The 17580-nt window shown below is 38.3% G+C and overlaps 1 protein-coding gene across 13 annotated transcripts in view; it reads left to right on the top strand.

The window, feature by feature from the left end:
• The window catches only part of Celf1 (CUGBP Elav-like family member 1), an 83375-nt gene that overhangs the window by 34851 nt on the left and 30944 nt on the right, over positions 1-17580 (top strand). For 10 of the 13 annotated variants that reach the window (XM_058583977.1, XM_058583974.1, XM_058583969.1 and 7 more), the window contains one exon: positions 16683-16834. The exons of 2 other annotated variants lie outside the window; for them this stretch is intronic. In XM_058583977.1, the coding sequence (XP_058439960.1) occupies positions 16764-16834 (71 nt within the window). In that variant the 5' untranslated portion in view covers positions 16683-16763. Of the gene's footprint in view, positions 1-10790; positions 10810-16682; positions 16835-17580 lie in introns of those variants that run through there. One more of the 13 variants, XM_058583973.1, reaches the window with a different exon arrangement.

The following is a 17580-nucleotide window of genomic DNA, read 5'->3' as shown; positions in this document are numbered from 1 at the left end:
TTTTTACTGTGATTCAAGAAAGTCCAAGTTGCAGTGACTGGTTGTGGAATTGGGATCAGTTAATCCATTCTCTTCATTTTAGTTCCCTTATCTGGAAAATGGAAGTGGAAATACTGAAGAACCTCTTTTGAGCACCCAGAAAAATAATTATAAAGTAATTTCTAGAAGGTTATGTGTGATAATGACTCTTCAGAGGCATCAAGATTGTAAGGTAATTTTAAAAGTAACTCTGACAGTGTTTTAGGAAGAAAATTAGTCACATTCTGCCTACATAGTACTAACATATGGTGCAGCCCTGATGAGATGCACAAGTGGGCTGAAATCAAAATGCAGTTGGAGAGAGGAGAAGTAGTGACTCACTAGAGGAGACAGATTTGGCCTTCTGGCAGGGCAGTGAAGCTGAGGAGGAATTGGTGGCCTTAAAACATGCCAGATTTGAGCAAGTGGCACATGAATATTATGGAAGAGTTGATTAACCACTCTCTCATGTTTAGATTAGGTGCCCTGTCTGGTGTCACAGTTCCTTTGTGGCTTTAGAGGCCTTACTTCTGTTTCCCCTAGTACTGGGGATTGAATTTTGCTCATATGAGGCAAGTATCGAACCCCTACTTCTGGAACAGTAGGTTTAAACTAGAAAGATACATTCTATTCACAGTTCTATCCAGACATAACTGCACATTAGCTTAGCTACCACCACTTATAAATTGCTACTGCTACATCCAACAATTTGTTGCTCTCCACCAATAGTGCTGCTGTGGGAAGGAAACAGGAGGAGCTCTAGAAAGGAGGAGATTGCTTTCCTTTTCCTCTTTCATCACCCTTAATCCAGCAGGGAATTGTGTGGGGAAGAGAGGAACTGCTTAATAAGGATTTGAGAAATTACTTTGAGAGTATTTGAGAAAAAGTAGGAAAAGAGACTTTTTTTTAGGAAAAGAGGTTTTATTTTATTTTTTTAATTATTGTTTTTTTTTTAGTTGTAGTTGGACACAATACCTTTATTTTATTTATTTATATTTGGTGCTGAGGATAGAACCCAGGGCCTCACATGTGCTAGGCGAGCGTTCTACTGCTAAGCCACAACACCAGCCCAGAAAAAGAGGTTTTAAAAATGTATTTTGCATTCCCTGACTGCTTCATCTGAGCATACCCAAAATGGGGTGCATCAGAGGTGGATATGATCTCTTATTTAGATGCAGTGTAATCATTTGGAAATATCATAGAATGAAATAGAAGATGACAGATCAGGGAGGAAGATGAGAATAGAGTCCAACTCACCCAGCCCCAACCAGGTGTGGTGGCACACACCTGTAATCCCAGCAAATCAGAAGGCTGAGGCAGTTTGTGAAGTTTTACAGTTTGTAAAACTTTAGAAGATTTAATAATCAATGTCGACTTTAAGAAATAGTGTTATATTTATTGTGACACATAGGTAAGACTACTATTTGCAAATCAAGCTTTAAGCCAATTCTAGCTCTGATTCTTAAATATGGGCTGCCCATACTCCCCCCAAAATGTTTATAAAGTGAGAAAAGTAGTATTATATAGAGTATGATACTGAATTTGGTAATAGTTCTGTATATTTGTGTATGCATCTTAGTACATGCATAGAAAGATTCTGGTAGAAGCCAGGCACTGTAGTTCACACTTGTAATCCCAGCAGTTTGGGAGGCTAAGGCAGAAGGATCATGAGTTCAAAGCCAGGCCTTAAGCAATTTAGCAAGAGCCTGTCTTTAAAGGGGCGGTGGCGGGGGCTGGGGGCTGGAGTTGTGGCTCAGCGGTAGAGCGCTCGTGTAGCACATGCGAGGCCTTGGGTTCAATCCTCATCACCACATAAAAATAAAGATATAAAGCAACTTAAAAGGGCGGGGTGGGGGGAGTTAAGTATGTGCTTCAGTGGTTAAGCATCCTTGGGTTCAATCCCCAGTACCGAAAAGAAAAGAAAGATTCTGGTAGGAAGTAACACAAAATGTGTTTCTCTATAAAAATAAACAGACCAGGCTTTGTGGCTCGTGACTGTAATCCCAGCAACTCAGGAGATTGAGGCGGAAGGACCACAAGTTTGAGGCTAGTTTCGGCAATTTAATGAGGCCTTGAGCAACTTGGTGTGGCCCTGTTTCAAAATAAAAAGAGCTGGGATGTAGCTCAGTGGCAAAGCGCCCCTGGGTTCAATCCCTATCACCTCCAAAATAAATAAATAATAGGACTGGGATGTAGGTCATTGGTAGAACTCTTGCCTAGCATAAGGCCCTAGGTTTAATCTCTACTAGTGAGGGGGCAGCATTTTGTCTTAAACATGAGGGCTATACACATGCTAGGAAAACTCGTTACCATTGATCTGCACCCTCAGTCAACCCCCTCACCTGCTTTTTTTTTTTTTTTTTTTTTTTTTTTTTTGCAGTACTGGGGGTGGAACCAGGGTGCTCTACCACTGAACTACATCCCTAACTTTTGTAAATTTTATTTTGAGACAGTCTTACAAAGTTACCCAGGCTGGTTTTGAACTTAAGGATCCTCCTGCCTTAGAACTGAGGTTAAATAGTTGTAGCTATTTGGAAGGCTATGACAGGAGGATCGCTTGAGTCTAGAAGTTCCAGATCAGCGTGGATCACAGGCCACGTAGCAAGACCCTGTCTCTAAAAAAACAAAAAGACGACAGAAGAAAAAAATGTCTATGTCCTGGAAAGTCTTAAGAATTAGTAGGTGAGTGTGGGGGTTAGGTTTAGTTCAACAATTGAAGGTCTAATGTGTGTTATCTTTATTCCTGGTGTTCTGGGGATATAAATATAAAAGAGAGGAGAAACTTGTTGTTAGTTTACAAAATGGTAACAGTTGAAATTTTCATTTCATTAACAAAAATTTAGAGCTGAGGTTAATACTGAGTCTTTTCCAAGTGTATCATATATATTGTAGGCAAATAGATAACTGTTTGAAATCTTTTCAGAAAAAGCATAGTTATATTTTTAGATGATTTAGTGATAGTCTAGTCCTATACTCTAGGGAAGGGAGGGAGTTAAGGGGATAAATCTAACATTGGTCATGAGCCCCTCAGAGAATCTGAAGAAAGTTGCGAGTTTATACTTGTTTGTTCGTTTGTTTATTTTCAGGAAACCTTAGTGTTCATCTTCACACTGTTTAGATTAGATAGGGTTCATAGACCTCTTCCAGTTTCAAAGAGATATGAGAGTAGCAGATTAAGAATTTTTGTGAACCAGGTGTGGTGGCACACGCCTGTAATCCCAGCAAATTGAAAGGCTGAGGCAGGAGGTTTGCAAATTCAAAGCCAGCCTCAGCAAAAGCAAAGTGCTAAGCAACTCAGTGAGACCCTGTCTCTAAATAAAATAGAGGGGGCTGGGGATGTGGCTCAAGCGGTAGCGCGCTCGCCTGGCATGCGTGCGGCCCCGGTTCGATCCTCAGCACCACATACAAACAAAGATGTTGTGCCCGCCGATAACTAAAAAATAAATATTAAAAATTCTCTCTCTCTACCTCTCTCTCTCTCTCTTTGAAAAAATAAATAAAAATTTAAAAATAAAATAAAATGCAAAATAGGGCTGGGGATGTGACTCAGTGGTCGAGTGCTCCTGAGTTCAATCCCTGGTACTTAAAAAAATCCTTGTGAAAGAAGAATGCTTTAAAAATTGTAGCCACATTGCACAACAGTGTGATTATCACAACTTTTAAAGAAGCTGAGAAAAAAAAAAAGTTGCCACTACAGACAGGTTCAGGGTTCTGAGCAGTGTGGAGATGAGATTAAGATCTGTTTTTACTAGGGTCATGGAGAGGACACACATAGATGACTCATTAGTCAATAAGGAGTCAAAGCCCCAAACTTAAATCTGAATCATGGAAATAGACTAGGTAAGTAACTAAAGAGCAAATACAAGGAAAGGGAAGGGGATTATTTTTGGGGGATGGCACTGGGGATTGAACCCAGATATACTTAACCACTGAGCAACATTCCCGGCCCTTTTTATTTTTTATTTTGAGACAGGATATCTATCACTGAGTTTTTGGGGACCTTACTAAGTTGTTAAGTTTGTCTTTGACCTCACGATCCTCCTGCCTTAGCCTACCGATTCGCTGGGATTACAGGTGTGGTGTGCAAGAAAAGGGGATTTTTCTACCACAAAGTGTTAAGTCTTATCCCTGTTGACCAAGACAAGTCAGAAGCCTGATACAGTTCAGGACCTAGATTGTTCCAACAAGCACAGCTTACTACAGTGGAAGGGGGTATTCTGGAAATGGTGGGACAAGAAAGAAGGGAATTTATTGTGTGCTTTATTGTACCTGCTTAACTTACCCCCATTCTCTTTGGGAACCAACAGTAAGGGTATGGGTGTTGCCATCAGATTCTAATCCAGGATACTAGGTGCACACACCACCACTAATAGCAGATTGACTACCTCAAAGGCTGATATAATAAATAAAATAAGATGTGTAAAAGCGCCAGCACTAAATAGGTGAAACCCAGAACTAAGCACGCTTTTTAAAAAAATTTTCATTTCTGTTTATTTTAAAAATTGATATTTAAAAATAAACTAAACCTCCACAGCAAATGAGTTATACAAAAAGTAAAAAAAAAAAAGAAAAGAAAAATTGCAATGAACTAATGATTAAGAATAAAAGTAATTCAACTTTTACATACATAAGCATATTTTAATCATTTGGGAACTTACTCTGATTAGTAATTTCCTTACACTTGCATAATGAAAGACACACATTGTGGTTCTAAGATGTGTATATTAGTTTATACTATGAATTTTGGTATTGTGTCTACATAGGACAGCTTATTATTGGAATCAATCACTCCTGGCTTTCTATATAATACAACAATATCACCTTTTTATAATTTGGCACAAGCACAAGTTTTAAAAGGTCATTTCTATTGCTTATTTCTCTGTTCAAAGTTTGTAGTGGCTAGATTGTATTTTAGGCATCTATCTGGTCCATATATATATGTAAATATACATATATACATATATATGTAAATATAGTTTAACTGCTTACAGGTAAGGAAACTGACACAGGTGCTAATTAACTCATTGTAAGTCATACCTCTCCCTTGTAATAGTAGGAGTTTCGCTGTCCTTAATCATATTTCTTTCTTTATTTTTATGCAGTGCTAAGGATCAAACTCATCATGCCTCACACATGCTAGGCAAGCGCTCTGCCACTGAGCTATAGCCCCAGGCCCTTAATCATATTTCTTGAAAAGACTTATAATATTTGAGATTTTGTATATTTGTGTACTTGGAAGGTTCCCTTAGAAAAATAGTCAGACTCAACTTTATGGTCCTTGCCATTTAAACAGTCTTTTCTTTGGTTTATATGTGTGAACTTTCTTGGCAATTGCTTTGGAGTTTTTTCTTTTCTATTTTTTGGGAGAAGGGGCCATTCAGTCTGTCAAAGAACTATATACTAGCCCCTGGAGAAAGCTTTTTTTTTGGAGGGCGGGGGGAGGTACTAGGGATTGAACTCTGGTGCTCAACCACTGAGCCAAATCCCCAACCCTATTTTTATTTTCTTTAAAGACAGGGTCTCACTGAGCTGTGCTCAGCACCTTGCTTTTGCTGAGGTTGGCTTTGAACTCTTGATCCTCCTGCCTCAGCCTCCCAAGCTGCTGGTATTACAGGCCTGTGCCACCAGTGCCCCACTGGAGACAGTTTTTAACCCCGAAGCAGGCTTTTCACCCAGTGGACCTGACTTTATATACCAACTCTGTGATTGCCTGGCTCTCTGTGTTCTTGAAAAAGTTACTTCATCTCAGGGCTGGGGATGTGGCTCAAGCGGTAGCGTGCTTGCCTGACATGCGTGCGGCCCGGGTTCGATCTTCAGCACCACATACAAACAAAGATGTTGTGTCCTCCGAAAACTAAAAAATAAATATTAAAAAAAAAATTATCCCTCCCTCTCCCTCTCCCTCTCCTCTCTCTTTAAAAAAAAAAAAGTTACTTCATCTCTGTTTTTATTCATTTGAAAAAATGAGAATAGATATGAGAATGAAATATAAAATACTCCAAATAGATCATGGCATACGCTAAATGCTCATGGAAATTTCTGAAAATTTCTCCTTACTTTTAGATGATAAGGGTTTACAAACTTTAAATATCATTTTGTCAATTAGAGGATGTATATTTATTGATGATATATTTACATTTATTGATGATAAAGATAGAAAAATGTACTACTAAAAACTCTATTCTGGGCTGGGGTTGTGACTCAGCAATAGAGCACTCGCCTAGCACATGCAAGGCCCTGGGTTCGATCTTTAGCACCACATTAAAAAAAAAAAAAAACCAAAATAAAGGTATGTGTACAACTAAAAAATAAATATTAAAAAAAAAAAAACACTATTCAGCTGGGTTCAGTGGTGCATGCCTGCAATCCCAGCGGCTCAGGAGGCTGACGCAGGAGGATCGTGGATTCAAAGCCAGCCTCAGCAATAGTGAGGTGCTAAGCAACTCAGTTAGACCCTGTCTCTAAATAAAATACAAAATAGGGCTGAGGATGTGGCTCAGTGATTGAGTGCCCCTGAGTTCAATGCTCAGTCCCCCCCCCCCAAAAAAAAAAGAATGTTCATCTCAACGCTGGATATCAAATTGGTGAGTTATCTATTGTTTTGAATTATCCATGTGAGTTTTCACAATTCTCTCAGGAGACTTAGCCCTGTGAACCTGGAGAAACAGACAGTTGGGCCCTGTCTTGCTCTTCTTTGTCTTTAGCCTGACCAGCCTCATGTTCATGTTTCAAAACCACTTCTGCTTTTGAAAGTATTTGAAAATCTCTAAACGGGATAGTTGTTAAATCTTCATTGGCTTTCTATTGCAAATCAGAAAAGCTTTTCAAGGAAATTATTGAGAGGGCACTTACTAACATTTTGATATGGGGGAAGGGGGTGGACTGGGGATTGAACCCAGGGTTTTTTATTTTTAGACATGGTCTTGCTAAATTGCTTAGGGCCTGGCTAAGTTGTTGAGGCTAGCTTTGAACTTGTATTCCTCCTGCCTTGCTGGGATTATAGGCATGTGCCACTGTGCCTGGCTCCAACAATTGTTAGTAAGAATGAGTCTCCTTAATGAAGCCTGGGTCATAGGTTCAGGACTCTCATGTGGTTCTTTAACTATTACCGTACCAGCCTTGTCTCTGGAGTTTGTGACCCAGTACATGGCATCTAAGAGCTGCTGATTATGACTGAGTCAGTGGCTGTCTTCCCAGGGACTTTTTTTTTTTTTTTTTTAAATCAGGTACAATTTAAGAACTTCTGTATGAGGTCTTATTTTAATTTTCTTAAAATACTGTTTGTTAACTTTTGGCTAACTTGTCTTCTTCTACCCCACACCCTCTTTTGGTGCTTCTTTTCCACCTTAGCTTTTGTACCCTTCTTGGGACATGCCTTTATACCTCTCCATTTTTGCATGATAACATTAATGGAAACAGACATCTTTGGGGCTTTAAGGAAATAAAGCATAAATAAATGTAGTTCAGTTCTCCGTAGAAGTGAAAGGAAAGATGTGTTTAAAAAAAAATTTTAAAAAAAAAACTTCAAACATAAAGCTTTTCATTTCCATTCAGCTCTCCTTTTTACCCAAAGCGTTTATGTTTTCTTACAGAATAGGCAACAGAATGTAAGGTAAAGCAAAACTGAAAAATAAAGCTTTTAAAGAAAATACCTTTTAGTGTTTTAGACTACCTACTCTTGTTGTCTTCCAAGTGACAAGGGCCACTGTGGAGGAATACAGTATTGTTCATTCTTTTTTTGTATATGTGTTTTCCTTTAAAAAATCTTTGGAATTGGTTGTGGTGGTATATACCAGTGACTCAGGAAGCTGAGGCAGGAGGATCTCAAGGTTGAGGCCAGCCTCAGCAATTTAGCAAGAACTTGTCTTAAAATAAAAAGGATTGGGGATGTAGCTCAGTGGCAAAGCACCCCAGGGTTCAATCCCCCGTAACCCCTTACCCCCTGCCAATAAAAAAGTTTTTGGAACTAGGCATGTTGAGACACACCTGCAATCCCAGAAACTCTTAAGGCCAAGGTAAGAGGATCACAAGTTCCAAGGCAGCTTAGTCAGGTTAGTGAGACTCTATCTCAAAAAAGGGGTGAGGGTGGGGCTGGGTATGTAGCTCAGTGGTAGAGTTTGTCTAATATGTATAAGATCCTGAGTTCAGCATGGGGTGAGGGTGTCTTTGGGCAATTTAGGAGTAGGATGATTACTGTCCTATTGATGTGGATTTTGTTGTTGGAGGTGTGTAGGATCAAACCTGGGGCTTTGTGTAATGTATGCTAAGCAAACACTTTATCTTGAGACAGGTTCTCACTAGGTTGCTTAGGGCTTTGCTAAGTTGCTGAGGTTAGTTTTGAACTTTCGAACCTCCTGTTTCAGCCTCCTGAGTTACTAGGATTATAGGTGTCCACTACCACTCAGGACCCTTCTTCCCTTTTTAAAGGCATTCATTTATCTCTTTCTCTTGGCTAGGCAACTGAGGTGTTCCTAGTCCCTTAGGGGCTACAGTGTTCTTTGAGACTTAGTGTATGTTCTTTACCGTTTCATATATTGGCCTTCCTTAACAACTCCCCACCTCCTTTTTGCTCTCCGAGTCCAACGAGGTTCCCTGACCAGCATGCAATCTGAGTCTGGTTTCTTAGGGTGGAAGAAATGATGCCAATAAAAACTAATCACATAGTGGCAACGTTTCTCAAACTGTTCAGTGCAACATAGTTCCCTGGTCTTCAGTTATTTATTTTTTTTTTTCTCTTTGGTTTGGGGTTTGTGGGGTTTTGTGGTGGTGTTTTTTTTTTTTTTTTTTTTTTTTTTTTTTTGTACTGATGATTGAACCCAAGTTCACTTTACCATTGGGTCACCACATCCCCAGCCCTTATTTATTTATTTATTTATTTATTTATTTATCTATCTATCTATCTATCTATCTAATTTTTCATTTATTTATTTATGTTGATGCCGGGTATTGAACTCAGGAGCACTTGACCACTGGACCACATCCCCAGCCCTGTTTTGCATTTTATTTAGAGGCAGGGATGCTTGGTGCCTCACCATTGCTGAAACAGGCTTTGAACTCCTGATCCTCCTGAGCCACAGTGCCTTTTATTTTTATTTTGAGACAAAGTCTTGCTGAGTTGCTTAGGACCTTGCTAAGTTACTGAGGTTAGCCTTGAACTTGTAATCCTCCTCCCTTAGCCTCCCAAATCACTGGGATTATAGGCGTGCACTACTATACCCAGCTTCCATGGCTTTTTACTAGTCTTCCAGAACAACTCTTTTAGTAGAAGTGTAACTTGCTTTCTATGCTGCACTGTAACTATTACTTAGAGCCCTATCAAGACAGATATACCATCACAATAAAAGTTGGTATCTCCTACATGATGGTCATATTTCTTGAGAGACAAAACCATGGGCTCTGACTTCCATCTGGCAGACCATGTCCGGATTCTCTTCCTTAGCATCTGAATCCTTAGAGTAGTCTTTACCTTAAATGGTGATAATGATAAAGGATCATTGTGAATTCACACTTTGAATTAGTTAATGAAAGTTCCTTTTCTCTAAATAACTGTTTTAATACAGTTTATTAATAGCATGCACATGCTGAGAATTGAACTTAGGGTCTCACACATGCTGGGCATGTACTCCAGTCCCCACTTAATAATTTCTTTTCCCCCTTCCCGATGCTGGAGATGGACCCCAGGGCATCATCATGTTAGGCAAGTGCTCTACCACTGAACTACACCCCCAGTCTTGATTACTTTTGATGGTGTAGGTAGTCCATAGTAAAGCTTTTGCAAGTTTTTTTGTTATATAGATTTTGTCTTATAGCTATCGGAAGTATGACTTACTACCAAAATTGGAAACCAGTTAGGACAATATGAAAAGTCAGTTAACTGCTTATCCACCTATTTTATGATAGTTGAGAAACATTCTTGGCTTCAGGGAGGGTTTGTGTCATTGCAGTTAGTTCTGGGTCTGACTTTGTCTTTCAGAATTCTATTCCTTTCTAGTGTGGACCTTGTCCTTATGACTTTGAGTAGTTGTCTGTGGTTTGGGCCAGACAGAAGTAACAGCCAACAGGAGTTGTAAATAGAAGTTTGTAGGAATTTGAGTGGCTTTATAGAATCTTTCCTTGCAAGATCGTTCAATAATGTTTAAAAATAAAACAAATTGGTTTTGTGGTTTCTTCCTTTGCTTTTACCTTCAATTAACTTCCCCATCTTCTGTTTCTTTTTGGTTTCAATGGTTTACCACCACAATATGGCCACTAAGATGCATTTTCAGAGGCAGGAATTTAGTTGCCTTTGAAGAATTTCATGCCTAGTACCTACCTTTTCAGAAAGATGGCTTTGGGTAAAGAGTGTGACCTCTCCACATTAATAATGTAATTCTTAATTTTATACACCCTTCAGCTTTTTGTAGTCTCTTGTCCCAAAGCAGATATTACAAATGATTATTTTTGTTACCTGAAATTCAGCCTTATAAATCTTAAGTCATTATTTTGCTCTTTGTTGTGATATTTGGGGGCAAACATTTTTAAGCCTTTGAGTACTTCACTTCTCCATTTTTTAAATTGATGGTGTTTTAATATTAACTTTGAGATGTTAAATGCAGATTATCTTTAAGGTATTGTGTATTTAAAAACTGAGAGGGAGAAGTCTTTTTTTTGTTGCGGTGACATAGGGACCTTTCTTTGGAAAGAAGCTGCATATCTGAAGTCCTGATAAGAATAGGCATGACCCACTTACTTTTCTTTCCTTGGATTTTTAGAGTGAAGACATAGTCCAGAGAGGGAGGTATAAAGTTACAGGTATGAGCTCATTGCTGAATGGGTGTGCTGTGTGGCTTTTTAACCTTATTGCATGAGGCCTGTTGTGCAGATATATATATGAAAACGTTGCTTTCATAAAGGCAATGGCTTCTTTACTACATTATGAGATATAATTTGAAAAACATCTGTTCCAAGGAAGCTAGAAGTATTTTCTTGCTTGCTTGCTTCCTAAATTGGTTTGGGACTTGAAAATATGACTTGATTTGAAAGGTGGTCACAATTTGACAAGTCTGTTATGTCAGGGTTAGTCACAGAAACTCCAGGGGAGGCTCTGAGCTTCTGCTTCTGCTGAGGAGACTAAATCAATCACCGAAGAGGGTCTGTTTTTTTTTTTTTGCTAGTGGTTCTCTTTGGCACTGATGGGGGTAGGTAGGAATGGTTAAGCATGGGGAAAAGTGTAAAACTTTTTAGCTTTCAAGGTAGAGTCTGGTTTTCCTTCCTTCGACCTTGTCATGCCCTCTCACTATACCATATGTGATAATTTTACTCAAAAAGCAACTTACACACAACAGATCACTAACACTTACTGCTTTAAAAAAAAAAATATATATATATATATATATATTTTAGTTGTGGTCGGACACAATACCTTTATTTATTTATTTTTATGTGGTGCTGAGGATTGAACCCAGGGCTTTGCACGTGCTAGGCTAGCGCTCTACCACGGGGCCACAACCCTAGCCCATAATTACTGCTTTTTTAATACAGTGATTTTTTTTTTTTTTTTTTAAGATTTAGGAGAAAAATTTTATAATGTTATTTCTTTACTTTTTACCTGCTCCCTTCAGGTTCAGAAATTTTTTACATTGTCTAGATATACTGATACAACTCATCAGGGGTTTTTGGTTTAAGTTTTTCTTTACTGTCACATTTTTTGCAACAACAAAAACTCCTACAAAGCAGGTCTTCACAAAGGTGATTACCAATTTGGGTCATTATATTTTGGCATATACCACAAGGCACTAGGTTGGGAGCTCTATTGACCCACTAATTATATTAAAAGTACTCGATTTGGGGGGCTGAGGATATAGCTCAGTTGTTAGAGTGCTTGCCTAGCATGCACAAGGCCATAGGTTCAATTCCCAGCACAACAACAAAATAAATAAATAAAGTACTACATTAAAAAAAATTTTAAGTTGTCATTGGACCTTTATTTTATTTATTTATATACAGTGCTGAGAATTGAACCCAGTCCCCTGCACATGCTAGGCAGGTGCTCTATTACTGAGCCTCCACTCCAGCCCCTGTACTCAATTTTTGAAATGAATTCAAGTTCATAATTTTTTTAATGTTTTTTAGTTGTCAATGGACTTTTATTTCATTTATTTATATGCAGTGCTGAGAATTGAACCCAGTGCCTCACACATGCTAGGCAAGTGCTCTACCACTAAACCACAACCCCAGCCCCTCAAGTCCATAATTTTTTAAACTAAAATTTTAAGTAACTCTGGTTCGTTATTTTCAGCTGGATATCAATTGCTTACTTTTCTGTATCCCATCTTGCATCTGTCAGCAGCATCAGGGAAAAAATACCTAGTCTGTGGTTCTGACTATTCCTCCAGGTTTTTGCACTTTTGGTTTCCATATCAAACTTTTTTGATACTGGAGGTTGAATCCAGAGGCACTTTACCACTGAGCCACATCCCCAACCCTTTTAATTTTGAGCCAGGATCTTGCTAAGTTGCTGAGGTTAGTCTTGAATTTAGGATCCTCCAGCCTCAGTCTCTCAAGTTGCTGGGATTATAGGAATAGGTCATTGCGCCCAGCTCATAGGTTCTCTTTTATAATTCAGTATTACACTCTAATCTCTTCTGTTCTCATATAACCAGACTGTTATTTCCCTTTACAAATGCACTTAGATTATTTGGGTGGATATCTAAAATCTGTTCACCTGTAATTGGACTCTGGTTACTTTAATCAAGACAGATTTTTGCACATGCCGCGTAGCCTTTTTAACTCAACATGCTTTTCTCTGCTGTTTCACCCTTTTGGCAAAAAAAATGCCATAATTTCTAGCATTTCTCTCTTATAGTCCAGTTTTACAACATTTTCCTGTTGAGTGTATTCCATTCCTATCTTCTAAATGCTATCTTACTTATGCTAGTAAGTGTACTTCTCATATCTATACAGTTTCTTTTTGATGACTTCCGTATACACTGAACTCATAGTCTTGGGCATACTAGGCAAGTGCTCTACACTGAGCTACAGACCCACCCCAATGATTCAGGTTTTTAATGTTATATCAGGCTTTTGTTCCTACCCTCTCATAATCAGGCTTTGAATTGTGATCCTTAAAAACAAGGTGGAGAATATTCAAGAAAAAAGAAAACTGAGGTAGATAACCAGAGAAAGAAGAAGGAATTATGAAATTAAATTCAAAGCAAAAGGAAAGGTAAAAAGAGACTAATGGAAAGTTAAGGCCGCCTTTTGCAGCAAATCACTGGTTATAACTACTTCTGCCATCTCTTTTTTTCAATGTGTCTTTGTGGGAAAAGCCTGGAATGTATATCTAATTAAGAAATTTAAAAAAATCTTACAGGTAATTTTCTGTGTAACTGGCTTTTAATTCTACTTCTAAATTTCCCTTAATAGCTACATTTTTGTATTCCCACAGTTGTTTTTATTATTACTTAACTTTATAATCCTTTTCTAAAATTGAGTGACTTACGATTAATTTCTGTGGTTTCTTATCCCACAAGCATGCTGAATTTAATTTTATACTGCGATAACCCCTGTGATCTGCCTAAGAGATGTACTCTTCTTTATGTAATAACATTTTCATCTTATAGGTCTTTAAAGCAATTTTGCTTTATAAATTACAAAGTGGATTTTTTATAGCAGTGTAAACACAGAATGTGTGGAACTGTATTTCCACTCCTTTGAAAACTGTTTTGTTGTTTTTTTCCCTAGCAACCAAAAAATTTTACTCATTACAAGTAGTTACTCATAATATTGGGGTTCATTATGACATAATCATAAGACATGGAATATAATTCTCTACCCCTCAGTCCCTATTACTTCCCCTTCCCCTCCCCTAAAATGGTTTTATAAATTGGTGTTTCTGGAGTTTGAACCCAAGCTAGGCAAGTGAACACATGAACGCATGCTAGGCAAGTGCTGTAGCTATATTCCCCAGCCCTTGGAAATGTCTTTTTAACAAAAGTTCGGAAGGAGAAAAAGAAATGGCTTCAGTTTTCTTTTTTCTCTTTTTGGGAGTAGGCGGGGGGATTACAGGGAATTGAACCCAGGGAGTGCTTTATAAACATTGAGCTGCATCCCCAGCCCCTGTTTAATTTTTTTATATTAATATGGGGGTGTCTCACTAAGTTGAGGAGACTGACTAATCTTGAACTTGCAATCCTCCTGCATCAGTTTCTGGAGTTGTTGGGAGTACAGATTTCACCACCACTCCTGGCTTGAAAAAAATGTTTTTAAAATTTTCCTCTAAATCAGTGTTTCTCAGCTTGTGGCTTAGTAAATATTATTGTTAAGAAGTTTACATCCTTTTATACACTGGGCATTGCCTGGTGACAAGAGTTAAGTCTCCCATGTTTATTCTTTTGTTATGATGTGATTCTGATTAATAGAGATATGATTAGAATTTAAGTGTTTTTAGTGAATAATTTAGGAATTCTTTTTCCAGGGCCTTATGTGTGATAGGTAGTGCTCTACTACTGAACTATAGCCCCAGCCCTTTTAAAGGAATTCCTAAATAAAACTAAGTTTGTTTTTGACTCACAAAGTTACAACTTGGTCCAGTTAGCTTTCTATAAGAGGGATTATATCATCACCTGCAGTGTATATAGGAGAAACTAGGACAGACCTACTAGTAACCTAACCAGTCCCAGCTAGGATTACCACCTTATGCCTGACAGTCAGGTCTGGGTGAATTGTACCATGTGTTGATCAGTTTCCTCTCATTTGCAATTTTTTTTGTTTTTGTTTTTAAATAGAATGGAGGAGAGTTCTTCCTGTTTCTACCTCCACAGCAGCAAATCAACTGGGCCCAAGTCTCTGATAAAACAGAAAAAGCAGTTAGCCTTCTCTTATAGTTCTAAATTCTGGATGTTGGAGAGAAGAACCAGCTCGTACCTTTCCAGGTCAGGTGTAGACAGGTGTCAACCATTGTTACACAGACCAGAACTTTTAGTCCTATGCCATCACATGTTGCCTTTTATTATTTTTTAAATAGCAACTCTGTATAGAACTAGGAATGTAGCTTTTTAGCCTGCTTGCCTAGCATGCTGGAGGACCTTGGTTCTATCCCCAGCAGTTCAAAAAAGAAAAACTAACAAAAGTTCTATGTGTTTAGGAGTTTTTTCATTACTTTTAAAATATATATATACATATACATATATATATATTTTTTTTACATGTTGATGGACCTTTATTTTATTCATGTATTTATATGCAGTGCTGAGAATCAAACCTAGTGCTTCACATATAGTAGGCAAGTGCTCTACCACTGAGCCACAACCCCAGCCCTCATTACTTCTTTATAAAACTGAACATAACTTTGTTTTTGTTTTTTTAAAGTTCCCTATGTTGCAAACTGAGTTTGGGTCAAATGAAATATTTGCAGTAAGGCAATCCTGTGAATAAAAATGGAAAGAAAGCCTATGAAATTTGGGAACCTTCAGAAAGTTTGGAGTCACTGCCTAAATATTGAAATGCCACCATTTGTTGTTTGGAGGGATGTGAAGCTAAATTGAGAATGGGAGCACACATCTGCCTTGACTGCTAAGTATATCCATCTCTATTGCTCACCCATAATAGAATTTTGATGTGTGCATTCATTTGTCTTGATTTTAGCAACAGTTCCCCCAATTTGGTGCTAGGGATCAAACCCAGGGCCTTGTCCTTGCTTAGGCTCTATCACTGAGCTATATACTTCTGGCCCTTAGCAGTAGTTTAAAGAGGGAGAGAATGAAGAGACTTAGCCTATATTTCTTTGTCCTTCCTGTTTATGTTTGAGTGTCCCTAATAGATCCAGTTCTTTTTCATTATTATTACTGGTGGCTTTTGTTTTTTGTTTCTTTAGAAAGATCAGTGAAAAACTGAAAAGACATTATTTTCTAGTATATTGTCAAGAAAGAGGAAGAATATTACTCTTCCCTTTTTACTTTCAGGCAAGTAAAATGATTTAGTAAAGAAATTTTTGCCTGTACCTGTTACTGAACCAAATAACACTGAGAAATCACTGAGGAAACAACCATCAGGACACTTTAGTCTCAACGCTGTGGAGAAAACAGGGTCAGTCCAGTTAGAGGTAGTTGTATGTGAGCAGCAAGTTTCTGGCAGCCAGTTCTACAACCAGCTTGGCCTCTATCCTGCTTCTCATGGCCTTACCTTCTTATGTGACTGTTCTGAGGTTAGTTTGGATCCAAACACTGTGCTCATTGCTGTCTTTGGCACATGGAAACTAAGTTTAAAGCCAAGCCAACAACCCAGTTCTTTAAAAATGTTTTCAGACCACACAAGGTGAGTTGTTCATTTTCTTCAGGTAGTTTTAGGCTTTAGGGGACTTCATAAAATTATTCGCAGGGAGGAGTTTGAAGGATGTGAAACAAGTTTATTTCTTCTGCTCTGTTGGCCACTGCTATCTTCATGGATCTGACACTATTTATCTGACAGTGCACTTAGTACTGCTTCGCCAGGGAAAATCACACAAAACAACCCTGGCGCATCAGCACTTTCATTGTGTGCTGGGCTGAGCTTCCCTTCACATGGTCACATCCCCATTTTAATCCAGTACTCCCTTTCCCTGTCCCTACCCCAGACCTGTCTCTGTGGCACTTATTGCTGGCTTCCCTGAGCTCCTGTTTCCACTTTGTGTTTTTTGTGGGGCCCAGGAAGCTAAAGCTGTGTGTATTTGTGGATCAGACAAGTGCAGCAAGTTAATATCATTGGCTTCTGAAGGGGAGAGTGAGGTGATGGCTGCGTTTAAGTTGGATTTCCTTCCAGAAATGATGGTGGATCATTGCTCTTTGAATCCCAGTCCTGTGTAAGTATTTTTGTTGTCTAATTTTATCATAAGCAGAGGAAATGGGCTGTTTTCCCCCCTCCTCCTTCTATTCTTCCTCCTTGTCCTCCTACTTTTCTTTTTAAAAATTTGATAAAAATGGTCACTTTTCTTAAAAGAGGGAGTAAATATTTGGGAAATAAGCCAAAATCTGAATTCTCTCATGCTATTATTTTCTATTTTAGTCTGATTTTGTCTCATAACTGCTAATTTCCTCCAGGCTATAGCTAAGTTCTTTGCACAAGGGTGCACTTGATGTATATGACTAGCAACATCAGCTCAAGTGTTCTGGCTCCAATCTTTCAAGCTGTATAGTGTTTCCACATATGATAGATTTCAAGGCTTTTTAATGTTTTGTTTTTTAACTATGGCTTTATTGCTTGGTTTGGGTATGCAGTTTCATTTTTGGTGGGGGGAAAGGAAGAGTTTTACTTAAAACTTTTAATTATCAAATTCTTAAACTCCTATCACAGGGGAGACTAGTAGTTAGGATGTTTTTAGTACTATATATAGCATTCTGTATTGAGATGCAAAGTGTAATACTAGACCTTGATATCCCCCTCCAAGTTTAATAGAAAATAAGGCTTATTAGCGCATGATTTCAGGAATATCAGATTTATCTCTATCTTCCAAAAAAAAATTTTAAAGTGGATTAATCTCAGTTGTCAGTTTGCCAAATAAATTGTGGATGTGGGAATGAGAAACCTTGTTAGTTTGTAAGAGTGCAA

This window comes from Marmota monax, unplaced genomic scaffold (assembly GCF_021218885.2).
Source record: "Marmota monax isolate L192 unplaced genomic scaffold, Marmota_monax_Labrador192_F-V1.1 WCK01_AAM20220418_F8-fsc00047, whole genome shotgun sequence".
NCBI lineage: Eukaryota > Metazoa > Chordata > Mammalia > Rodentia > Sciuridae > Marmota > Marmota monax.
The sequence above is the reverse complement of the archived record's forward strand: the minus strand, read 5'-3'. Positions and strand labels throughout refer to the sequence as shown.